Raw genomic sequence first — 25,744 nt, 5'->3', positions numbered from 1 at the left:
ACAGCTTCTTTAAGCCCAGGTAGTGCTGCCTTAGAGCATTTAGAAAGACTTCTTCTGAAGAAGTTTTTTGCTAACGTGTTCTGTGTATTTTCACTGAAAGCAGGCAGCTCCTTTTTAGCTGCATGTTACTTGACTTTGCAGTTTGCAACAAGTTTGGGTTGAAAATAAACCTCACTTGTCCTGGAGCTTGTTCCCATGTGGAAGCTGCCCTTCCCCAGCACACTTTCTCTGGAAAGCCAATAGGCAGAGGAAAATGGCCATCCACTTCACTGATCGGAAAAAAAACAAACAAAAAACCCCACATGTGAATGATCATAGGGGCTTTTTCCTGCATCCTAGATTTGCTTTTAAGCACAGATTTGTATTAAGCACAGAATTAAGCTGTTAAACCTTTATAGAAAATGCTTTATGAATCTATGGAGTGATTTGGGACCTTTAACTGGGCTGAGACTACTGAACTGAAGCAGACTAGGCTCAAAGCTGTAGCTGCACAAAATCCAAGCGTTTTACATCAAAGGTTCAGATCACCAGCCTGTTGTTTTCAGAAGGATGTTTGTTTTATGATGTCTTTCTTCAAAGCAAAAAGCTTCCTATCTAGCAATTCTGCTTTCATGTTTCATGTATATGAAAAAGCTTGGTACAGGATTTCTTGGGTAAAAGTTGACTTTTTCATTTAGCAAACTGTATTGAATCATTAAAATAACGCTTCATCTATGAGTTCATGAAACACAAAGTCAAGAAAAGGAAGGAATAAAGAAGAAAGGGGCATTCACGGGGAAGTAAGGGAACAAAGGTGTAAGTGAAAGCAAGAAGGAGGTAAAGTAACAAATACTGTGCTAAGCAAGTCAGGTGATGGTGACAATGCCCATAGGAACAGAATAGGAAACTCTGACTGTAGGGCTTATATGTATGGTCTTGGCAGGTGATGAGAAGACCCTTGCTCCAGCTCCAGTTCTGATCTTGCTCTCTACGGATGGTGTGCTCTGCCCATTTTACATGATCAACCAAAACCCCGGGGTCAGATCGCTTATTGTGACTCCAGAGCCATTACTGATAGAAGGGGAAAGAGTACCAAAATCGGCAGGTAAGTGCTCCAGTGTGTTAGGGAAGCACTTGCATTTGTGTATCTTTGTCATCCTCACTTGTAAGTTTGGTATTCAGACACATATATTGTCACAGAAAACATATTTATTCTTTATGTTGATAATGGAGAGCTGTTCCTGGGTTTGTTGTGCTCCCAGTACTGTTCTCCCCCTTGTACAACTGAGTGAAATTGTCTATCCCTATTTATCATAGGGAATCACAAATGCTTCACAGACTGTGCACACTTAAACTCTACAATGCAATCAACCTTTGGGGTACAGAGCCAAAGCAAATCAGTTGCCAGTGTTATACCAGATGCCCTAATTCTAGAAAGTCCCTTGCCCAACTTTGGGGTGGTATGACCAGAACAGCAGCAGTGGCTGCAGACTGTTCTTGGGAACTAGGATTAAATGTTATGCTTAATCCAGAGCAAGGTCTGCCTGCTTCAAAGAGGGGGTGGTTTTCTTCCGTACATTTTGCCATGGGAAGCCATGATATTGAACTAAGGTGTATGGCTGCAGCAAAGCTTATCTAAACAATAGCTTTCTGCAACACTGTGAGGATCGCCTTAGCAGGCAGTAAGAAGTAGTTTTATCCAAGTTTGTATGTATAGCCAAATGTGATGTAAAGTAGGCAGTTTCCTGTGCTGGGGTAGGCAGATCAGTTGGTTCTTTTGCTTCCCTACATGGCTGCAAAGTTTGCAAAGCCACCGTTTTCTTCCTTAAGCCTGCATTTGCTTCTCCCTCTCCGAAGAGAATGCTTTTGTTTGACAGCGTGCCTCTCTGCAACCCTGGCTAACCTGTGTGCTCACAGGCTGTTTTATTTGAGATGGCATGAACCACATCAAAATCAATGGAGAAAGGTGAAGTCTTTTCATTGGAAGTTCCAGGCAACATTAATTTAGACTGACTGGGGGAAATTACAGTATTGATCATGACTTGGACTTTGAGCAGCTGCTGTGTCACTGATCAGGCTTGGGGACTGGAAGCTCTGCTCCCTTCTTTTTCTTCCTCACTGTCCATCTGTCAAATGGTGAGATAGTACTTAACTGTTCCCATCAAATAGCATTTGGCCTTGAAATACCTTCTGCCATTAGTCAAGACAACTGAATGAGTCTCTTCCTTCCTGATTTATCTTTCTGCAGGAAGTACTGGCACATCTCTGACCACTCCTCCAACTTCTGTAAAGCCTGACACAGGACCAGGTGTTCCTCCTACTACTCCAGCCACAAGTCTCCCTCCTGCTGGAGGTGGAGCAGCTGCATTTTCCTTCATGCCTTCAACTGTAAAGATGCCTGGCTCTACAAGTGGCGACCCCCCGCCTTACCCCTTTGCAACTGATGCCTCCAAGCAAGCCCTGGGTCCCAGTCTGACTGGAACAGCAACGTTCTCTTTCTCCTCTGCTTCTTCCAAGACATCTATGACTTCAGCCCCTTCTGCAAGCACCACTACAGCTACTGCCACCTCCTTTTCTTTTGGATCCATGAACTTTAAACCAGCTGCAGATAGCTCACCTGGGCCACCGCTGTCCACAACACCTGTTACACAGAAGTCATCTTTCACCCCTTCGGCTTCTTCAGTCAAAGTGAACCTCAATGAGAAGTAAATAGATGCAGCAGGTTATGCAGTGTTTGGGTAGTTAAATCAGTCCAGGCATGAACAATGTGTGGTGGTTTTAAAGACTGCATAATAGTTTCTGGCTTTTTGCCCTGACAGCTATCCACCATGCTCCAGAAAGAGCCTTGAGGAAAGCCCTCTTTCCAAGGAGTAGTTGTCTTGGCCATGAAACCCCCCAGTGCTTCCCATGCTACAGATTATGTTCATGGGCCAAATATTAGTCCAGGGAAGATGCCAAAAATTAGACTGATAATTTGCCAAATTTTCAGAGACCTTATGCTTCTGTGTCTTTGCTTCATAAGCATGAAATGGTAATTTCATGCCTTCATTTGACATGAATGATGGTTAAAGATTCTTGGAGAACACTGGAATTTGAATCTTTTATGAGTTTAGCATGGTCATGGTAGCACAAGTTTCTTCTACTGTTCAGTGAAGGTTCCTTACCCAGACCCAGAGAATAACTTGCAGGGCTGAGAGGAAGCTCTATTCATAGCTGATGGATTCCTTTTCTACTCCTGTGTTCAGTGAAGAAGGTGTCAGAGCTTTTGTTTTTGTTTTTAAATGGATGCTTACTCACTGAACACTGGACCTGAAATCTTCAAAGCTTGTTCATGCTGAGAGTTTGTGCCAACTGGAGGAAAACTGATATTGACTGGAAATTACCCAAAATGGATTTGAGTGATGAACATTCTCAGATTTCTTATTCTCACTGTTCCCTTCAACTCATGAGACTTGCTCTCTCTTTTTTTTTAGAAAGAAGGGTTTAAACCACAGAGGTATGTTAATTGTAGCTGCTTTCTGTGGAAAGCAGTTTTCACTTAAATATATCTTTAGAATTTTCTGATGGTTCAAATGATTATTTTTTTTATTAGAAAAATCCTTGCACACCAGGATCTGATGGTAGCTCATAATGGCTTTTTAAATTTGATATTGTGTATAAAAAGCAAATGATACGCTTGCGAGTTGGCTGAATATTTAACTTGGCTGCCTCGAGGGCCTAGGTTTGAAGATGAATGGAAGTTTTTATTCTCTTGCAGAATTTCTCTTTGAACTTGCTGCAAGGGTGTCTCTGAAAGGCAACTCAGATTTGGTATGGTGGGTGCTTGGTGCAAAATGATGAGGTGTTTTTTGAAACAGCATAGTACTTGCTAGCATTTGGCTTTTGCTTACTGGATGGATCTATGGTAGCAGTCTCTGTGGTTCCATGTATTCTGAAATATTCCTGAATGGCTGCTTCCCACTTTTTCCAGTAGCTACACTTGTAATTTTGTATCTGGACCTTGAGTCATTTTTGTTCCCAAAGGCTGCTAATTCCTTAGAACCTAATGTTTCATTTTGGGTGGAGGAAAATGTCAGGGACCAGTTCAGAGCTGAAAGATGTTCTGTTCTCGCTTGCAGGTTCACTGCTGTAGACACTTCTACTCCCACTAGCAGCAGCGGTCATGCCAGTTCCACGATGTTTTCATTCTCAACTGCTTCAAAAGCTGCTACTGGAGGTCCTCTGAGCCAGTCCACGCCCCTCTCGGCCTCTCCTGCCACACCACTGAAGGCTTCTACCCCTGTGCCTGCTGCCGGTAGGAATCTGATACGTGCTGTTGGGAATAATGTTCTATTATGAACAATGTTCTAAAATTTTTAGGATGTAGTGGGCTTGATTTGGCTTTTTTCTTCTTTTTTTCCTGCTGCTTTTACCAATGCCACAGACCTCCTGTTTCGCACACTGAATGATGCGATGGGCCTAGTACTGAAACTGAGAAGTTTTTTCCATTTGTGCACTTTATTCCCCACAAAGCCAGCTCTCTTCTCATATGTGAAATAACATATTCTTAAGTTCAACCAGCAGTTCTGGCATTTTCAGTGTTCTGTAATACAGCTCTGATAATAAATATTCCTGGGCAGTGAGACAAATCAATGCCCTATCTTCCATCTGCAGTGGCTAGAGTTCCAAATGGTCACAAGTGAGTTTCAATTAGATGGTTTTCACTTGTTAACAGAATAATATTCCATCTCTCCAATGATCATGTGACTATAGATCTCAGGTTCCTTCAGGAGTGATACAGCCAGATATCCAAGAGTGACAGTCATTGCCTGAGTCTGCCAGTCTAGTAGAGAAATTGGATGGGAGTAAAACAACACCTGAGGAAGGTGTTCTTGCACTGGGGCCCATACAGCTATTGCTCTTGACAGCAGAAATTGTGCTTCATCTCTCATCACAACCTGTTTTCTCAAGCATTGTATGAGTTTGTAATTACCGTTCCTCTCTTTAAATTTCAGTGGCACGTCCTGCTCAAAATATGCCTTCAGCTTCTATACTACAGAAGACTGCCAAAATCACCCCTTCTGCAGCAAAGCCAAGCTCTACTCAGGTAATGAGAACTTATGTCTGAAGTTTTCTGAAGAGGGGTGAAAGTTTTTCTGTGGCCCATGAATTATTTAGAAATCACTTGACTGAATATTTTTAGGTCAAAGAACTAGCTAGCATTTGACACTTATGGAAAATCATTTGGACTAAAATTATGTTGTATGCATGTTTTTGGGGAGCTGTGTTTGATGTATGCTGTCATGATCAGAGTTGTAGAAACTAATTGTTCCTGTTGTTATGGAAATGAGGGTTCCTGACTTTCCTAGTTAGTCAGTCAAGAGTTGCCTTGGCTGTGTATAAAGAGAGACACCAAGTTTGTTAGATATCAAAATCAAAGCAGTAATACAGAGCAGCATAAAAATATTTCCTTTGCTTTCACAAGGCTTTAGCTACATGGCTCCAGGTAATCTGCAGCCCTGCTTTGAACACACATGTACCATTCTTAGTTTACTGCGAAATGAGTATTTGTGCTTATAAGTACTGTCTCACTGGTGATAGCTGTCTGAATAGAATTTCTAGCAGTGGGCCTTTTCCAATATTCTGAGCTCCCTGTTGCTAAAGTTACATCCTTAATATTGTTTTTCAGGGCAAATCAGCACTCTCCAGCACTGGTATGGAGAAGCAGGTCCACCAGTGGAAGGATTCAGACCCTGTCATAGCAGGAATCAGAGAGGAGGTGAGATGTCTCAAGCAGTTTTCTTCATCTTAGAAGCTGAAGGACCACTGTATAGGCACACAGATGTTTCTCTTCAGTTTACCCCTGTTCCCATTGTGTCTTTCAGTAACTTAGGAATCAGAACGGAGATGTTTCCACAAGATAACTAACCTATTTTGTGGGTTCTGTTTATGTCCTGTTCAGCCATCTAATTTAGTTTCAAACACTGCATGTGCTGGAAAGACTGGATGTTCTTTCCTGATAATGTCCAAGAAGAATTTCCTGTTTTGCCCACAAAGCAGCAGGTGTTGATGGCACTGTAAAAACATTACCCAAAGAGCTGCAACATTTGTTCCAGACCCTGCTATGTCTCAGTGGCTGCACTTTCTTACTCCTTGACTTTGTAGATTGCCCATTTCCAAAAGGAGATGGAGGAGCTGAAGACTCGGACTTCCAAAGCCTGTTTCCAAGTGGGTACTCCAGAGGAAATGAAGATGCTGCGAACTGAATCTGAGGATCTTCACACCTTCCTTTTGGAAATTAAAGAGACAACAGAGGTGAGTAATGTGACTGAACATCCTCAAGCTATTTAACTCCTTGTTGAAACTTCTCAGCAATGATTATTCCTCACTTGATGTTCCTACTTAACCTGCTAATGCTGAACCAATGTAGATGGAGCACCTGATTACGCTGCTTTAACGTGGAGGTGACATTTGCATTTGCACTTTCAAAGAAACACTTCAAGAAGCCCCTGTGCTAGAGGTGGCAATAAAAATATTACTTTGAACCTTGTCCTGTCTGTTCTCTCTGCAGTCTCTTCATGGAGATATTAGTATTTTGAAGACAACCTTGCTGGAGGGATTTGCAGGGGTAGAAGAGGCTAGAGAACAGAACGAGCGGAATCACAGTTCAGGATATTTACACTTGCTCTATAAGAAACCTTTGGATCCCAAGAGTGAAGCACAGCTTCAGGTATTAAGCATGTTAGCTAACTTCTAATCCAGAGTTTTATATAAAATAAGATTGAGACTTGTGTTTGTGAGTGCCCAGCAGCTTTGCCGTGCCCCTGGTATTTGCTCTTTCAGCACAGTACAGTAGAAGTATGATTAGCTATGTTTTCCCAAGTTTGCAAGACATGATGAAAATCCTTTCCTAAAGCTCCTCTGTTGTTGCCATTTGCATTGATGAGACAAGACTCCTGTAGAAGGGAAATAGTTCTTGTGAGATCCAAGTCTATTCTAAGCTTAGAATAGGACTCTTGCCTCCCTGTTCCTTCTCAGCCAGTAGCATTTGCTCAGGGGATTTTAGTTAAGGAATATTTTTGGCAAATGTCAGTTAATTTTTCAACACTTTATAAAAGTGTTCTTGGAATTATTTTTATCCTCAGCAAATACTTTATAGAGCAATTTGATTTATTATGATGTACAGAATTGGGTGGTTAATTTCATGGATGGCGGAGCATAAAGCTAAATGATATTCTAAAAGCCAGAGCACAAAGGAAAATAACCAGTGGTACCTAAGGAGGCTCTCAAAGGCATGAAAAAAAACTAGGGGGGAAGCGCTGCTCTTGTTACAGCTCTGGTGATGAGAGGAATATACTATTGTATTTCCCCATAAGCAAAATGAAGTAGATGTGCTCTACAAATGATATTTGGTCCTTTATATGCTGGCACGTTCCCCTCAAGAAGTCTGTAGCAGGCTGAAGACATAATTACATGTCATCTTTGTTACAGTAGGAATCAAGAGCATATACATGGACAGTTACTAGGGGTGAGCTGACACGCAGCAACTTCTTTATAGGTGTGATCTCTAATGTTCACCTGCAAGCTGTATGTTGGTTGTCTGTCTTGCAAGTAATTGTATGCTTGCTTTGATGTCTGATATGTCTCTGACTCTTCAAAGTTATGCTCATGACTTCAAAGAGATGATAATCTGTCTTGAAATGCTTACTTCACTGATATTTGAAGAGGGTCATGAGGAAAGAATAACAGACTAGGAGAGAAGTGGATGGGGACTGGAATGTACAGAGGGGGCTTTCAGGTCAACCTTGTGGAAGTTTACTAGAAAGACAGCTCTAGTCTGATGTAAATCTTGTTTGGTTTACTTGTCATTCCCATTTTCCTAATCCTAAAAAATGCTCACTTGGTCAACTTCTTACATTAGCTTTAAATGGAATTTTAAAGTTTCTGAGGCTTTTCTGATGTCCAGCCATAGTGATTTGCTGTTTGGAGAGTTGTTGATACATAATGCTCATAATTGCTGGAGAGAGGAAACCTGTGCAAAGCCCACAGTAGTACTGGATTTGGTTTCATGTTGGCTATGTCCTATTTGAATTTCATGCTGTATCTTAAAAAGAGTTGTGATGGAACTCTTCCCAGTCCTTGCTACTTGGCTCCTTGATTGTTGTATTTCAGTGAGCATTCTGTTGAAGTGAGCTCAAGTCAAATGCTGCAGACAGTTCACATGTCCATTTTACGAGCTCAGACTTCAAGACATGTTCGTGCTGTGACAGGTTGGAGTGATGACAACTGCAAGACATAACACTGGTTTTGTTTAGGAAGCTGGGCTTGTAGCCAGAGGTCTTTGGCTTAGCTGTGCCAGTTGTGCAACTGTGTGGTCATGGATAAATCACTTTGGTCTCTCTATGCTGCTTTTTTTTTTTAGTTATTATTTCTTTTTTCCCTCTCCTCCTACCTATAAAAATCAAGTTAATTCCTTGCCTTAGTGTGGGAGTTTTGAGCGTTTGTGAATGCTTTCATGAATCATAGTCTGTGAATGCTGGTAACCCAGAGCCATGTGAATAGCCTGCAAAGCTTTGATCACCTTTAATTATTAGAAGCTTCAATATTGTGAAGTAGGAGCAAATGACTCGCCTTCTGGAAATGAGGTTTGAAATAAGATTTGTTTTGTATAATGCTTAATGTTTGTACTACCCTTTCAGTAAAGACCTAGCAGTATTTTGCAAGCATTATGGAAAGGATTATTCCCAGTTTTGTGGGGGGATAAAATGGAGAAGCGAAACCCCGTGCATAGCCCACTAATTAATAAGCAATTGTTCCTGTGTTGGGTTCTATTATGCTGCATAGAACTTTCCAGGCAGAAATATGGGGAAGTGCTGCATGGCTTGAATTGACTCAGCCCAAAGGAGCTTCAGCTTCTTTGGCTGATACTGCGATTTCTGAAGGGAATTAAAAGCTGACTTTTTGCATGGTAGGAAATTCGACGCTTGCACCAGTACGTGAAATTTGCTGTTCAGGATGTGAATGATGTTCTGGATTTAGAGTGGGATCGGCACCTGGAACAGAAGAGAAAGCAGAAGTAAGTAATTGAAATTGAAATACAAAACAATTGTAAGGGGCATGTTAGTGAATCAGGCATTAGTACCTAATCAACAAATAAAAATCACTTTCTTTTAACAGTACAATTTTTTCAAGGGGTTTTTGAGTAAAGCTTGATTGACACACGTAGTTGGAGTTACAAGTTCAGGCTACTTGACTCTGCTTTTGTTACACGCTTGCTACAGCTTCTTGCATGTTATAAATTGTACTTAACAGAAACAAACTGTAAAAATAAGTTTTGTACAGGCAAAATGTGTCCAATGACGGTAGGTAATGATACCCTTCTAATGAATAAAACATCTTGTAGTAAACAAGCTAAATGAATAAACTTGCAGCGTATCTAAAGGAGTAACATGAAGTTGAGACAAATTGAATTGCCCTGTTCAAACCAAACCATGTTTGACCTCATTGAGTTAAGTAGCTAGAACTACTAAACCACTTCATGTATGTATGCCTGCTTGTGGCTAGACATATAGAATGGTCTTCATCCTTGTCTCTTGGTCTGATGTCTTAAGGCGCCTGATAGTTCCTGAGCGAGAGACTTTGTTTAACACCCTGGCTAATAACCGGGAAATAATCAATCAGCAGAGGAAGAGACTAAATCAGCTGGTAAACAGCCTGCAGCAGCTCCGACTGTGTAATCAGACATCTCAGTGGAGTGTTCCCAGTGATACATCTTCTCTTAGCAGTGCTCAAAGGTACGTGAAACGCTTACAAGTTGCTGAGTAGTGTTGAGACTCCTTCTTCATTGCTCCCAGCAGTGTGCAGGGGTGCATCATTCCAAAGAATGATGTGTTGCCGACATGGTACAGGAGGACTTGCTGTCCTGAAAATGATACTGAACTATGTCCAGGTAATACAGAAGCTCACTGATTATAGTCTGTAGCGCACTGTCTGATGCTTATCAGAGGTTTCCCCCTGAAAGCTATTATTTTTATAGTAGTGTAAACAGGATCATAGAGCCTCCAGGCTGAGGTACTGCTGTCTTCTGCCTCTTTAAATTCAGGGGAAGAAGTGAATGGCTCTTAGACTTTCCAAAATAATTCAACATGTATGCATTTAAATAGTATGGTATCTAGAGGAAGAAGTTCTGTTCTGATGGATTTTGTGGTGCAGGTGCCTGCTCAGACAGGTTATCTTATGAGCTGATCATTCTTGCGGATAAGTCAATAATTCTGGTGACTTGTGGCCATATTGGTCTGTTTTTGCTCTTGATTTTGTTGATCTCTTTCTCTGCTCATGGTTTTTCATTACTCTGCCTTCTCCCAGTTTTGACAGTGACCTTGAAAGCCTGCGCAATGCTTTGATGAAAACTACCTTGGAATCGCATGCCAAACCCCTGCCTAAAGTACCTGGTAACTTTTTTTTTTTCTTATGGAAAAAAAAAAAATTTTTTAACTTGCCCTTTAATTATAGGCTAGTGACTCTCTTCTGTTTTCCAGCTAAATTATCCTCTGTGAAACAGGCACAGTTAAGGAATTTTCTAGCCAAGAGGAAGACTCCACCCGTTAGATCTACAGCTCCAGGTAAATCTTTAGCTACCTTAGGAGTCTGAAATGCTTTTCAGGAAGGTGACTTACCTGTTGTGGGAACCAGTCCTTAAGTTAGCTTTTGGCTTCTTCTCACTCCTCAACCCCTACTTTTTTTTCTTCATGCTCCCCTATCTTTCCTCAAATGGAATTTCATTCAGTTACCTTCTTGCTGAAGGTTGCCTTTTCTGGCATTTGAGAATCCTAGCAATATAGGCTTAAAACAAGCCATTACAGGGTGTTTCTGTCTTGGCTGTTGGTTCAGATGGTTCCCTTGCCTTAATGCACACACATTGTGTTGTTTCTAATATTGCAGCAAACTTGTCCCGATCTGCCTTCTTGTCCACAAGATACTATGAAGATTTGGATGAAGTCAGTTCAACATCTTCCGTCTCCCAATCGCTCGAGAATGAGGATTCACAGGCAGTGGACCAGGAAGAAGAGGCTGCTCCCGTTCAAGTTCCCCGTCATGCACCTGTGGTCCGTACTCCCTCTATCCAGCCTGGTTTGATGGCTCAGTCTCCATCCTTTGGGAAGCAGCATGTCTCCCTGGGTACTTTATGTGAGTAGTTTCTGCAGCGTCTCTCCTATACAGTGTGTGTTTTGTCAATGTCTTTAACCACTGTATCCACTCTGTGCTTCAAGTCCTGGAGAAATGAGATTGTAGGCTTATGTTGCCAAGTTTCCAGAAGCAGTTAGCAGTGTGGTATGAGCTTGAGCTAAAAGCACCAAAATACCCTGACTCATTGATTATGCTTTTCTGACAGCCTGGTGGTGGCGGGTGGCCGGGAGTGTGTGTGGGTTTTTTGTGGCTATTTTTGTTTGTTTGTCTTAAGATCTTACTGATATAGGTAACATTGTCTTCCTTTAGTGCCTTGCCTTAAGGATATGCCATTATTTCTTAAAATAATGCCTGAGCGCTAGGAATTTAAAATGCTACTGCATTCAGTTGATGTGGCTCAGGTTAGGACTTCTGAGCCCAGTGAGTAACAGTAAGAATTATGTTTTCATATACTCAATTTTCCTGGTACAAGAGGGTTTTCTTGTTTGGTTGTTTTTTTTTGTTTTATCTCTAAAGCCAAAGAACTGAATCTCCTAAATGAAAATTAAGGTGTCAGCAGAAGTGACTATGACAGCAAACTGAAAAAATTCATCTAATGCACTGAAAGAACAAGTATTGAGACTAATCTGCTGAATTCACTGAGATATACAGAGACCACCAATGCCAGACAGAGTGCTAACTGTTTAAAAAGGCTGTGGGTCAGTCTTGTCAGAAAAAAAATGTGTACTTAGAGGAACTGTAGTTCAACAGAGCTTTCAAGTCTCCTTTGTTTGCAGAGATACAGTGAATTACTTGTTTTGTTTTGTTTTTAGTGCCTACATCTTCAAACAGAATCATACCACAAGGGGCAGACAGTACAATGCTTGCAACAAAGACTGTGAAACATGGGGCCCCTGCTCCCACAGTCACTGTGCCGGCACCACAAGCGGCTGCTGCAGCAGCTCTAAGAAGGCAGATGGCTAATCAGTCCCCAGGTAAAGGGATAGCTAATTACCCAGGTGACCTCTGCGCATTTGAATGTATGTCTCACAGAAACTTAGTGTCCTTGAAGGAAAAGACCCTCAAAAGCTGCACCTCTGAGCTGTCCAGCGTTTTTTGTCGTCTTTCTTCCTCTCAGTTACTAGTACAAAATGCCTGAGAAATTCCCACCACAGAATTCTTTGGACCCTTCTCATATGGGCAGCAGCAGAAAAGTTGATGACTCTTAAGAGATCCTGGCATGGCTCAGGAATCAACTGGTCTGCACGTAAGAAGCTCTGGAGACTGCTGGAAAGCAGAGAAAGGATGTCACTGGCCCTTACTAATAACTCTCCATCCTTAGCTATGCAGTAAGGAGATGTGTATTGTAAAACAGTTTTAATATCAAAAAGTTAAAGATAACTATTGCGTTTGGATCTGGCTGTAAGGTTTTGAGTTGTTAGGAGAAAAGTTTCCCAATTTAAGCTTTCGTTTGTTTTAGACATTCCCTGGTGGTTCCCCACTACTGCAGTGTCAGTGCAGGAAAGAAACAAAATTTGGCTACTGGTAGAAGAATTGAATTAGTCTATTTACCTTGTCCAAGGAGGGCATAAGTGCAGAAAGTGGACTAGTGACCTGAATTTTGGCAGAAGCTGGGGTGTAATTAGGTCATATTTGTTAACCAAAGATGTTATAATGCAGGTGAGGGACATCTAGTAAGTATAATTAGATTTGGTCAGCCAACAAGGAAAAATGTGCTAACTCTGTATAATGCAGCCCACTTCTCTGGGGTACTTACTGAGGGCTGGGGTGCTCAACGTTTTGGGTCGAATAGGCCACACACTTTCTAGAAACCCTTGTGGATTGCTGCTGGAGTTACTTGTACACAGCATATTAAATGAAATGCTTTGTGTGAAGATATTTACCTCTGCATTTGTGGGGTTTGTTTTTTTTCCTCCCCTCTTAAAGCTGTAAGCACGTCCTTGACTGAATCAACTCTGAAGAACGTTCCTCAGGTGGTGAATGTGCGAGAACTCAAGACTGGTGCGTTGACTCCAGCTGTCTCTGCAGTAATAGGGTGAGTGTGGTTGCTCCCCTTCTTTCTGGCAGCCTTCAGTTGCACTTGCAATAGAGCACATCTACCGGTGGGGGAGCAGTAGTAGTATTTTAGTGTGACTCTGCTTAAAGTGGATGCATTTAGGGGAGAGTCTTAGAGTTGGGGAACAAAAAGAAGAAATGCTTTCTCTCCACATCATTCAGATTTGCTAATGGCTTGTCCTGAACTAGCAACGAGGCCAGCGTTAACATTCTTCTCCATTGCTCTGTGAAATGTATTTTAGTGCATCCCCTCCTGTTGGGGACCGGTGGCTTCATTGCTAAGGCACATTCAGGATCTGGAATCCTTCCGGTCACTAATAAATGTGCATGTGTTCCATGTCTTTCTGTGAAGGAAGTGCACCTCTCTGTCACTGAACACAGCTTAAGCTGTTCAGATGTTCTTTTTTCTTCTTCCTTGTACATTGCTGAGAAAACCTTCTCTGGAGTTACGCTTCTCCTGTCTGCCCCTGCATCCACACTTTGGGAGAGGGAGAACTCTGCTCTGGCTCTCTTGGAAACTTGTCTCAGAAATTTCTTGACATCAGAATTTTGCCTGAAAGGTTGGGTGTCGATAGGGATTGATCACTTTGGGAAAAAAACAGAGCTGCAAGGCTGTCTTCCTCATGAGTAAATGATGAATGTGGGCTTCTGGTATTTAACCTTAAATTTTTTAAGATTTCCTCTGAGTTAGCTGTAACTCTTGGCTTTCCTACACTCTGTCTCCTGCAGACAACAGCCAGTTCAGCTCATTCCGGAGATTTCTCTCTTATCACCAGGCTCTGTCACCAGCCACAGAACTAGTTCTTCTTCCTGTCGTGGTAACGACCTTGAAACTGCCTTTTCTTGGAGTTCTTATGAACACTTTAGCCCAAGATAATGCATGGCTGTTTCTGGGCTGGGGAGGCAAGGGCAGTACTGAAATATTTGAGCAGTGTCAGGGACTACTGCATTTCTGTCACAGTATAAGGGCATTAAAAGCAGGATAAACTTGCCACGTGCATCTGATAAGTCCATGTGGAATTGCAGATGCTTTATTCGGATAACTGTGGGCTAGACATGCAGCTCTTGAAACAATTTCTGTTGTCACATTACTTCAGGTTGTCACACGTGTTTACTCCTCACTATTGAAAAGGAAAGTGGAATTCCTTTGATACTGCTTATCAAAAAGGGAGCAGAGTCTTACAGTGCGAAACTCAGCTGCTGACCTCAAACCAAGGATTCTGCATTTTAATTGGGAGACAATTTGGGAGGTTCTTTCTCTTGTATTTTCTCCTAAAAAATGATAAATTTGGGGGGGGGATCTGGATTATATTAAGTATGGTTTGCAAACGGTTGTGCTCGGAAATTTTGCTATAACAAGTGTTATGATAGGGAATTCTCCACCTCATTTAAGTTGGTTATGTATAAAATCAGTTTAAAGAGATTTCGTGGTTTTTTTCATCATAACTGTGAAAAACTAAGTAAAGAGTACTAGCTGTACATAGACAGGACATGAGTAAGTGATACGTGTCTGAGATTGGTGTTCATCTGAGCTGTAGCTAAAGACCTGTCTTACTTTTGAGTAGTTTTAGAATGGCAGTATTGAGTGTTTTCCCTAATTTATAGAGCACTATCCAGCTTTATATCTTGGAGGCTTTTATAGTCTTATTTTATAACTGACTTCATAAAAATGTGCTAACTAAAAATGCTACCCAGATGAACCTGTGCCTGCCAGCCAGATTCAGCACTAAAAGACCATTCACCCAGCAAAATTAATTCATCAGTTTTTGCAACTTTAGACGTCTTGTCTCTTTTGCCACCACAGCACACTCTTTGGGTTGTTAAGCAGTAATGGTTTTTCAGTTGTTGTCAGTTGTTCAATGGCCTGTGGTTAGGCATACTGGTGGTCCCAGTCCAGTTATTTGCATATACTGAAATCAAAGCTAGCCTTTTAGTATTGTCAGAGAAGCTGTGGGCCAAGTGATCTTGGACCTTTCTGTCTGATCTGATAGACAGCCTTGCAAATATGGGTCAAAGCACTGTTGTGTGGGACAATGTGCAGAGGTTTGCAGAACTGCCCATATTTTATATCTGCTTTGCCCTCTGTTTGATACTTTTTACAAAATATTGTATTTTTTACCAGATGCTGCAGTAAGAATGAATATTATTGCCATTTTAGTAAAATGCCAGGCTTGTGTCCTGCTGGAAGGAAATTCCCTTGTAAAGGGAGATAACTAGGGTCACTCGTTATTTACAGATGATATCCCTGGGATTTTGTCCATTCCTTTTAAACAATAGCCAGAGTTCTTCAGAAGAATTAAAGTCCTCTTATATTTTGAGACCCAGAAATAGAGAAATATGAAATTCATATCTTTCACATACATAAATCACACTATTGAAATAGTTTGAGAAGCTTTAGAAATACAGAAAGTAAGTCATAGCTGATAAACTTGATCACCAGCTTTCAAATCTTTACAGTAGCATTTTACTTTATGCCCTGTTCCTTTTTGCTCCAGTAAAAAGGAATAAGGCTGATTTAGTGCTTCTTTATAGTCACTTAATTTCTTAATAAAGAACAACCAACTGCATGCAATGAAGCTTCATCCTTGTAGTGAGGTTCTAGTCCATCTCCAGAGGGCTACGTGAAGGATCTGCAGCCAACCATGTGTAAGATGAGCTTGCACTGGCTATGTGATATTTAGAGAACCCTGTGGTTTCCATTAAATCAGCTTCATCTGTGGGAGCTCTACTGAGAGTGGTACTGCTGGCTCACACACCGGTGTGATCTTCAAGTCATTACCTCTTTGTTAGTTTTGTGTGTTTTAAATCTGTGCCACCAAGGCTAACTAGCTTGTGATTGAAACCATGCTCAGAATAAGTTTGCCAACCAGCAAGCCCCCTCTTGATAGACTGAGACCACAGCTTCCCTGCTAATCTTCAGGGTGCTGGGTGTGATTCCACAGTAGACCAAAGTCTATACAGTAAGCATCAGCAAGAGTGACTCTATCATCACTAGTGTCGGACTAGTGCTAGGCAACAATAACTCATGCTTAACTTGTGTAATCAGGGGAGAAGGCTCCCCGCTCTTATCATGAATTTCAAAGAACTTCTGTTTTTCTTTCTTTGTCTGGGGTTCACATGAACTTGAGCTTTACAGCAGCTCCTTTCCAGTATGGACTCTTTCCAGTGCTAATCTGAAATTTTCCTTGTTTGCTGTTATTCTTTTGCTCTGGGCGGAGGGCAAATCCAGGCCGTACAACATAGATCTCATTGCTGCAGGGAAAGAAGGAAGAACATGCAAGTATTGTAAAGCTGTTTAAGGCACAAAACCCTATCCAAAACCTGTTGGCTCTGCAAAATTATTCTTGCATGCATGTGACCCCTTTCTCTGGAATATAGTAGGAAATTTCTGTCTGCTGGCCCTTAGCTGACCAAATAGTAGATGAGGTTTGGGAGTTCTCATGGTTTATCAGAAATAGAACTTTTGATGCCCAGATTCAGATAATGCCTAGGGTTTGCATCCTCAGCTCTTTACGTAATATAGAGATTGTTTCTCTGCCTTAGAGAATGGTAGGCCTGCATCCAGATGGAAACAGCCTACCAGATTACAAGAAAGCCAGCCTTTGCCACAAAGAGAAGGCAATCTGTGTTGAATTTGTTGCACTTCTGAAGGCTTCTGGCACTGACCATTTAAGCTGGTGAATCTTGTGGCCCACTGACTTTAGATGCTCCAGCTGGATGGCAGTTGCCAAGCTATGGTAATTGGTGTGTTAATGGCACACTGGGTACAGGGTGCTTCACCTCAGAAGCAGCTGCCCTTCTGCAGTTATTGTCTGTAGGCTCAGATGTATGATTTATTTCATGGTAGAAATTCCCAAACTTATATTGTAAAATACATGTTAATCTTATCACAGTTCTTGTCATGAAGGCATTAATATTTATACTACACTTCAAAGACATGAAGCAGACTTCCTTCCCCCCCACCTCCCTCCCCAGTTTTGTCTCCTTGCTCAGCACTTCTGAGAGTTGCATGTATTTGTCTGGTCTCTAGAACATAAAGGAAGCTTCTTACACTTGTTATACACTAGGCATAAAATTGTAATCCCCTTACCTGCTGATTTTTCATTCAGTTCCCTGTAAAATAGAAAGGGTTGCCTTTCTTCAGAGGCATAAGAATGTGTGAAGAAGACTTGATCATTTAAGTCCAGAGCTTTAAACACATTTGCAGACTTCCTTTGTTAAATGAGGACAATTCGTTTAAGAGGTTTATTCCCTAATCAGATTTGTTCATTGGGAGTTGTGTGGGGAATCTTTAATAGCAGTGGTTGTTCAAGACTTTTCTGCAAGCTGTGGTGGGGTTTTGGGGGGAGGGGGGGTTGTTTGGTTGTTTGGTTGGTTTTTTGAGAGGGAGAGAAGAAAATCCACTTTTAGACTAGTCATTCATGTAATGTTTTCTTTTTTCTTTAAGATCATCTGTACCTCACTCTGCAGCCCAGGCAGTCCACCAAGTTCTGGCAACCGTTGCTACAAATCAAGCTAAACAGGTATCTTGTTAGAGAACGCTCTCCCTGTGGAGTACTGTACCCAGGCAGATTCAGTATAGTTTAGGGGTTTCGTTGTTGGTGATCAGGTCATCTGACAATCTCTTTTCACAGCTTGTCCTACATTCTTGGCAAACCACTTATTTATCTGTGACCTTGACAGGGTGGTGCCAGACATATCTTTGTTATGTCTTGACTTTTTTTTCCCCCTTTTGAAGACTCTTGCAGCTTTCTAATGGCCACAGCCTTGCAGCAGTAAGGATTGCAACCAACAACAAAACAAACTGTTAGCTAGATGTTCCCAAAGGTCACCCAAAAAAAAAGTGCTGAGCAATCAGTGGAGAGTATTTCTGCATCCTGTATTTTGCTGAAAACATTTGTTATTGGTGGACAAGCTGCTGGAAAGTTGATATTCACTCTTCAAAAACCAGTCAGTGTATGGTCTTTGTGCCCTGGAGTCAATGAATCGTTGTGAATGGGATTTACTGGCCTCTGTAAGACACTTGTTGAAAAAGCTGTGTATTGACTCTGTACCTAAGTGTAGAGACATATGGATCCAAGATGGAAGGGCAAGTATTTTGACCACCTTCCTTTAGCTTGTTCTTAAGCTATTGCATGACTCTCTTAATATTAGACTATCCTAAGGCCTTCGTTAATGGACACAATGCATTGACCTGAAGTGGTTTTGTGGGTGTTTTTTGTTTTGTTTTAGACACCTCTAACAAGCTCACTTAAGGCACAGACTCCACCTTCCTCTGCATCAGCACCTTGTGCTATGGCTTCTACAACTGGTCCAACATCATCTGGCAACAAAATCTCAGGTCAGTAGTCTTTGGCAGAGATGGAAATAAGGGCTGGGTGTCTCTTGCCACCTGTCAGGGCGTGCAGTCCACAGAATGAAGACGTTAAGGAAGTGAGATCTACGTCTGGGAGTCTGCTGTGCCAGTCATGAGGGGGAGAATTTGGGGGGGAAAAAAAAAACAAGGTACAGAAGTGCAAGAGAGTGGTGTTGTACTCAGCTTTGTGTTTTGTCTGTGTGCTGGCACCTAGAATTCAACGATACAACCATTCTCCTTTCAGAGTGGACCCAGAACATGTAACCCTTAAAAATAAATGTTCAAAGCACATCTACCAAAGGCTGCTGTGATTTGACATCAAGTCAAAAGGCAGCCATCTTTGCTGTTTTGTTTTTCAAACATGGCACTTTTGCAGGAAAGTAACAGTAGTGTTTTTTCCATATATTGATATCTGGTTCGAGTATTTCTATACTATAGGCTGCAGCACTGAAGCAGCGTCTGAACTAGGTTCAAAAAAGCTGTCAGGTACTGTCTCTGCTAAGCTCTGGGTTGTATGACCAACTTTAAAGCCAGTTCATATACCTTCATGCTGCACTGTGGTCTGTTGCACTGAGTTTAAAAGTTTATATGAAAAGAAATGTTTAGTTTACAGCACTCAGTGTAAACAGGGGAAAAGGGAACTGTTAGGGAATGAAGGAACCGATTGTAATATGTTTTAGATAATAATGTTTGTAGTGAGCATGGTTTTATAAACCTCTTGCATAAATGTCTGAAATCTATCTCTGTTACTGTTCTGCCTTTAATCCATGGATGTAGGTTGCCTCTTAGCCAGGGATGAGAAGCAGTAAAAATAGCCAGGAATTGTATTTGACATAACAGCCACTTCTTAAATTTTGGTTTATTGAAAATGTCAGCTTTTGAATTTGATAACACTTCCTTTTTATTTAAAATGTGTTTTGTTATGATGATGGTTTCATGAAAGATTTTGCCAAGGATTTCTTGTTGTATTGTTTAATTTTTATTGTAAAGATGGTGACCCCTCTCTTTGCTTTAATCAGATATGTTACTGCCTTAAATCTCTGAAATAATTCACATGTTCTCTGATGTTGTAACAGTTAGCAGGAATGTTTCTGTGCACAGATATCGGACTCTGTATAGGTGGTAAAAACAAGCAGAAACTTCCTGAGGAAGTGACTTGCATTTTGAAAGCTTTTGTTTGTCTTGAGCTTTGTTTCAAATTGATAAAACTGTACACTGCTTATAGGTATGCAAACTATTCCCTCCTCTTTTTAAAGCTGGATGACATACTGGTATACTTATTTCTTTATGGTAATCCTGTTGTACTTGTAACTTACAGGACAAGGGACGGTAAAAACAGTTGCAGCTGTAACTTCTACAGTGACATCAGTACCGGCAACAACTGCACAGATTAGCAAGGCATTCTCATTTTCTTCTGTCGGGTCTGTATGAACTTTCAGATTTCTTTGTAGTTGCCATCAAATAGTCGTATCTGTTGTTCCAGCAGGTGTTATCTACAAGCTACATTATATGATAAAATGGCAGTTGCAACAGTACAAGTATTACGGGTGTGCGGGGGTGTGTTTTTTGCATCAGAGTTCTTGGAAGTCCTTCTGGTTGGTGGAAGCCTACCTGAGTGAGGTCTTAAGATCTGTGAGAATTAAACACAGTCTTGTGTTGCTTTGAATCCCTCGGTCTGTAACAAATCAAGAAAAGAGAGCAAGTAATTCTAAACTGGCTTTCTTTTCACATTTATCTACAGTGGGCTGCTGAACAACCTGTATGTCCTGGTGTTTCTCAGCCTTAGACATTGGGCAGTTTGCCAAGTGATGATTTGAGATTAGTGCAGTATGACAGTGATTAAAGTGCCAGCTCATGGGCTGGTGAACTGGATTCACTGACTGGCTTTGAGTGCAAGTCACCTGCCAGTTCTGAGAGGTGCAGAAGGACATTTATGCTTCATATTGAAGGTTGGGATTAAGAAGAAGGAAAAAGCAGCAGACCATAGCTAGTCTTATATCCTCTCCTTTATTTAGTGAAGAAAGAGCAGCATCAGGAAAATCTTTCCTAGCAACTTAGGCAGGTGCTTGTGAGAATAAACCTTCTTGCTATACAGCAGCAAGAGAAGAGGCTGAACTCTGGAAGAAGGAGGGGAAGGAACCTGGATGTGGCATATATATGCTTGCCACCTCTGAGGATGTAGTGCAATGAGAACGATGTTGTTTTTTCTAACCCGGACTTCCGTACACAGGTTTCAAATGCTAGTAAGAGGTTGAGAGACAGAAGTGCTGGAATTCCCAGTTAGGAATTGAAATCTATGCTGATGGCCAAACTTGCCAGTGTATGTGTGTGGTGTGCGTGTCTGTGTGAGTGGAGTTTTTTGATTTTTGGGAGGGGAAGGTTTGTTGTTTAGGTGTGGGGTTTTGTTTTGTTTTTAAGACAACAGAACGAATTCCATGTTGTGGCTTGAAAAGTAATCCACTCGTGAAGCTGAGTGACTAAAGAGTCTCAAAAGCATCTGATGACTTCTGTTATATAACAAAGCATGCAGTGTGGCATATGTTATGAACATACAGTTACTCTCTAACCTCTCTTATGGGGTGTTTTTTAGAGATGAGAAGTGAAAATGTCTTTGATCATATCTTGTTGCGGGGGGATGGAGGACTCCTTGGAAATAACTGCTTGAAATTCTGCGTGTTTACGTATCTAATGCTCGTAGTTTTTCTCTTTATAAAGGAGATAATATTAAATATTTCAAAACGTGCATACTTTCAAATGGCTGTTTTAATTCCATCTTAACCATTTTTCTGCTGGTTTTTCAAGTGGGTGTTATCCATAACACCTCACTGCATTGTTCAAAGGGCTAAAATAGTCCTCTTGAGAGAGAAACTCAGATTTAATAAAATAAATAAACCCTGCCTTTGCTCCAGGATCAGTGCCTCAGCCTGTAAACCATGTGCTACATAGGGTGCTGTTGTCAGTGATGTGGTGTTATGCAGCCTGACTTGTAGAGCAGCAGGCCGTCTTTGAGGAACGGAGGACAAGGCAGTGAGAAAGCAAAAAGCATCTGGGAATGAAGGTCTCCAGAGGACCCAAATCCTCATTATGAAAGACTACAGTGTTTTTGCAAGACTATCTTTACTGTGGAATAGTCACGTAAATTCTTGATTTCTGTCTTGCAATGAGTCATGTGGTTGGAAGTTTCAACACTTTCAGCTAAATGTCATTCTTTCCCTTTTTCCCCTTTCCTTCTAGGTCCGGATTTAATTTTGGTGTTGTCACATCAGCTGCTGCATCACCAACACCACCCAGCCTCACTTCCTCGCAAGGTTAGTTTGGAGAAGTGTACAGACAACATCTCTCCTAAGAGAATGCTTACTCTTAATTCACATGGCTCTTAATTTATGTTGCAGTTCTATTATTAAAATTGCAGTAGCTGCAATAACATTGTGTACATTTGCTGGATTATGCCATGTCATGCAAAAGAATCTAGGCCACCTGCCTTTCCTTTAAGAGCAAGGAAAATATGTGCTGCCAAGAACATCTAGGAGGTATTAGTTTATGAAAAGGGTAGTATCTGGAGTCTTTTCCTCTGCTGTCTTTAATCTCTAGATTTTAAAGTTGCCAAGGTGGTCTGCCACAGAGGGCTGTTATTAAGTGGAGTGAGCGTTTAGTAATGGGAGGGGAAGTTGTGGGGTGGCTTTGTGCTGCTTATAAAATTGATTTGAAAATAGATAAGCTGCCTTTCCTACTCCATTTCATAGGTAGATCATATTCATCCTATCTGGAAAGAAGGGCCCGATACATCTGCTTGCTAGTATTCTTGAATTACTGCCTTGAATTCACTGCCTGTATTTCAGCCTTGAAAAAGAGCTTGTATGCTTGAAAGCTTTTTTTTCTCTCTCTCTCTCTTTTAGTGTTATCGGTTGCTCTAATAAAAGATATCGCCTCTTCCTACAAATCTTGTCTTGCTTATATCCTTAGACCATCACTGCCAAAGCAATGCTACTGCTATTCTGTTATCTTAAGCGGAAAGAACCAACTTGGCTTGAAAGTTAATGATTCAGTTAATGTAAAAGTTGAGGTAAATAGCACTGATTAAAGAGGAATGGGAGAAAGAGGAAGCATGAGACTTGTAAAGCACAGCATTATACATGGGCAATTGCCTCACGCTGCTCTGTGGAATGGTAGGAGCACCTTTGCCTTTGTTAGCTAGATGGAAGAAGAGGAGAAAGAACTTCAGTGCCTCAGGAAGAAACAAATGATGCTTTATTTGCTGTTGGCCACTAATACACTTGTTTGTTAATGAGAGTAAAAAACAAGCATATTATCTATGATGCTAAGAACCTCTTGTTCTATGTTACTTGATTCTGATGCAGACTTCCTGTGCCTTGTCTAGAGATGCCTAAATCAACCCATAGTCAGAACAGCAATGCAGTATCTTCAAGTCAGAATTTATGTTCAGCAGTGCACAGAAATGAAATAACAGTACATCAAATATAACTTGTCCAGTCTCCCTAAAAACTTCAGCAGTTTCACATTCTTGGACAGCGGTATATCTAATAAGTGGAGCTGCTGTGGTAATTACATTTGAGAGCTTCTCTCTAATCTTTCAAAGCTGAAAACAGGCTGCTTATAAGCAGTGGTCAGTGCTCTATAAATAGTTCAATTTGTTTTAAAAAATAATAATAATAATTCTGAAGAGAACTGTGCCAGAAAGTACTTTTATAACCAAACTGTATTCTGAGCTTCAAACAGACAATTCTATAGTGAGTGTCAGGACTCATTAAGGTGAAGTAGGTAAGAAGGGGTGTTAACAGCAAATGGTCTGTAGTAACCAGGTCTTTTCTGTTGCTATCAAACTGTTGAAAAGGGATAGGAGCCAAAGGCTGAAATTCTGTGCATTCAAGGCAAAGGATGGTTAAGTAGAGGCTATGATATAAGAGTTTTTCATCACTGTAGCCCTGTCCATAAAGGCTTCAGATGTCACTGTTGTAGTCTCCTGAATGCACAGGGAAGTGGCAATTATTTGATGTTTGGGAGGTTTTATAGTTTTTGAGGCAAGAGCACTGTCTCTCTGTCTATCTGTAAATTGCTAAAGCATGCTGTGATTGTAAGAATGATAAATGAGCTTTGCATACTTTAAATCAATTTGTAATTTCTGTCTCTCTCTCAATGACAGCCCCAGCTAAGGAGTCCACCCAGCCTGATTCATTTTCTCTTGGTGGGGGCTCTAAATTTGGAGCAGTCCCTCCTGAGAGTTCCTTTGCTTTTGGGTCCCTCAAGCCAGCAAGTACTTCAGGAGCCTCAGCAGCAAATAGCGCTCCAGCAGATGGCACCCAGTCAAACAAGCCTGCCGCAACAATGTCCTCTGCTCCTTCCGCAGCCTCTGGCAAGTTGGATATCCCTCCATCTAAGCCAGCAGATCACTTGTTTCAGAGCAATCTAGGTGGGGAAACTCTTGGGAGCTTCTCGGGACTACGGGTTGGTCAAGCAGATGATAATATCAAGACTACCACTAAAGGACCATCCACCAGTGTTGCAGGGACACAGTCAACCAAAACATCTACAATACCTTCTGGGTTTACCTTTGGCACCCCCCTGCCATTAGGAAAACCTGGAGAAGCTACTTCAACATCAGTTACGACTGCTGGCACAGCATCCATGTCCATCAGCACTACTGCCACAGGCAATCTCTTTGGTAATGTCCAGATAACCAGCACAGGGTCTTCTGGAGTATTTAATCTTGGAGGATCTAGCAGCAACAAACCTACCTTTTCATTTGGTATTCAGCAAGCAAACAGTATGAGCACGTGCACCTCTGCCCCTTCTACTCTCACTGCCTCAACATCACTGTCATTTGAAAGTTTCTTGAGTTCAGCCCAAACTGCTGTTCCTGCTGCAACTTCTAGTAAGAGTGCAGGGGATGTCAAGTTACCACCTGCATCAGAAAAGCCACCTGAAAATGAAGTTGTAGCAGCTGGGTCTTCACCTCCATTGTCTCAGGCACAGTCGCCACATCCACAGATACAGCTTTCGGAGTCCATTAAAGAGTCTGCTTTACCCCAGGCCACAACTGGGGACACCAGTGCTGTGGGTTCCAGCGCTATATCAGTAGTGCCTCCCCCTGATGCAGTTGCTACTACTGCCTCCACCAGTGATTTGAAGGCACCAGTGCCTCCTGCTGTCTCTACATCTACCCAACCAGATCAGAATATCTCAGCAACAACCTCTACAACAAACATTGCCTCTCCTGTAGAAGCAACAAGCTCATTGTCTGTTACTTCTGATGTTAGTACATCTGTCCAAAGTCCAGCTGTTGGTGCCTCTGTGTTCGTCCCCACTTCTGCAAGTTCCTCGGTGTTCCCCCAGCCTCCAAATTCCAGCTCTTCTGGCTCAGCATTTAGTCAGCCTACTGGTGATACAACTACCACTCCTTCCACACCACCTGTTTTTGGACAACTACCAGCAGGTACCACAGCATCCTCTCCGTTTGGGCAACTCACCACTGGTACATTGTCCACTGCCACCACTACCACACAGGCTGCCAGCTCAGGTTTTGGGGCTTCTGCTTTTGGCACCACCACTACTGGGGGCTTTGGTCAGCCAGCTTTCGGACAAGCACCGACCTTTGGGCAACCAGCAAGCAGTTCTTCAAGTGGTTTTACCTTTAGTCAAGCTGGGTTTGGGACAATGCCTGCCTTCGGCCAGCCAGCAGCTTCCACTGCAGCATCAAGCAGTGGCAGTGTTTTTGGAGCACCAGCTAGCACCAACAGTGCCAGCACCTTCTCCTTCGGACAGCTATCCGCCAGCACTGGGAGTGGGTTGTTTGGACAAAGCAGCCCTCCAGTGTTTGGGCAGAACACCGCCTTCGGGCAAGGGGGATCCGTCTTCGGTAACGCTGCCACTGTTACTACTACTACATCGTCTGCTGGGTTCAGCTTCTGTCAAGCTTCATGTGAGAGCAAACTGGAGGGAGATGCTATATGCCAGCCATGGTGTCTGGTTGAAGTAGGGAGAGCAGTGTATCACTGGGGAAAATAAGACATGTTTTATGCCTCTTTTCCCCTGTGGCAGCTGATGTATTTTTGCTAATACTGAGGATAGGAGATGCAGTGTGTGTGAGGGGAAGCTAATGTTGGAGGCCTAGGAGGCTTTTGTTCTGCTTTGACACTCTTGAAGAGGCCTTTGGATGTAAACTTTCCAATT

The 25,744-nt window shown here is 41.9% G+C and overlaps 1 protein-coding gene across 1 annotated transcript in view; it reads left to right on the top strand.

Moving 5' to 3' along the window:
* The window catches only part of NUP214 (nucleoporin 214), a 46,544-nt gene that overhangs the window by 8,053 nt on the left and 12,747 nt on the right, over positions 1 to 25,744 (top strand). The window contains exons 11-29 of the mRNA XM_067308811.1: positions 923 to 1,084; positions 2,228 to 2,684; positions 4,098 to 4,273; positions 4,974 to 5,065; positions 5,648 to 5,737; positions 6,124 to 6,273; positions 6,530 to 6,688; positions 8,931 to 9,034; positions 9,570 to 9,752; positions 10,324 to 10,409; positions 10,497 to 10,580; positions 10,900 to 11,145; positions 11,958 to 12,119; positions 13,072 to 13,180; positions 17,648 to 17,723; positions 18,433 to 18,541; positions 19,875 to 19,977; positions 21,791 to 21,864; positions 23,718 to 25,493. Of these exons, the coding sequence (XP_067164912.1) occupies positions 923 to 1,084; positions 2,228 to 2,684; positions 4,098 to 4,273; positions 4,974 to 5,065; positions 5,648 to 5,737; positions 6,124 to 6,273; positions 6,530 to 6,688; positions 8,931 to 9,034; positions 9,570 to 9,752; positions 10,324 to 10,409; positions 10,497 to 10,580; positions 10,900 to 11,145; positions 11,958 to 12,119; positions 13,072 to 13,180; positions 17,648 to 17,723; positions 18,433 to 18,541; positions 19,875 to 19,977; positions 21,791 to 21,864; positions 23,718 to 25,493 (4,398 nt within the window). The remainder of the gene's footprint in view (positions 1 to 922; positions 1,085 to 2,227; positions 2,685 to 4,097; positions 4,274 to 4,973; positions 5,066 to 5,647; positions 5,738 to 6,123; positions 6,274 to 6,529; positions 6,689 to 8,930; positions 9,035 to 9,569; positions 9,753 to 10,323; positions 10,410 to 10,496; positions 10,581 to 10,899; positions 11,146 to 11,957; positions 12,120 to 13,071; positions 13,181 to 17,647; positions 17,724 to 18,432; positions 18,542 to 19,874; positions 19,978 to 21,790; positions 21,865 to 23,717; positions 25,494 to 25,744) is intronic.

Source organism: Apteryx mantelli, chromosome 21 (assembly GCF_036417845.1).
Source record: "Apteryx mantelli isolate bAptMan1 chromosome 21, bAptMan1.hap1, whole genome shotgun sequence".
NCBI lineage: Eukaryota > Metazoa > Chordata > Aves > Apterygiformes > Apterygidae > Apteryx > Apteryx mantelli.
This window is presented reverse-complemented; position numbering and strand designations above follow the sequence as displayed.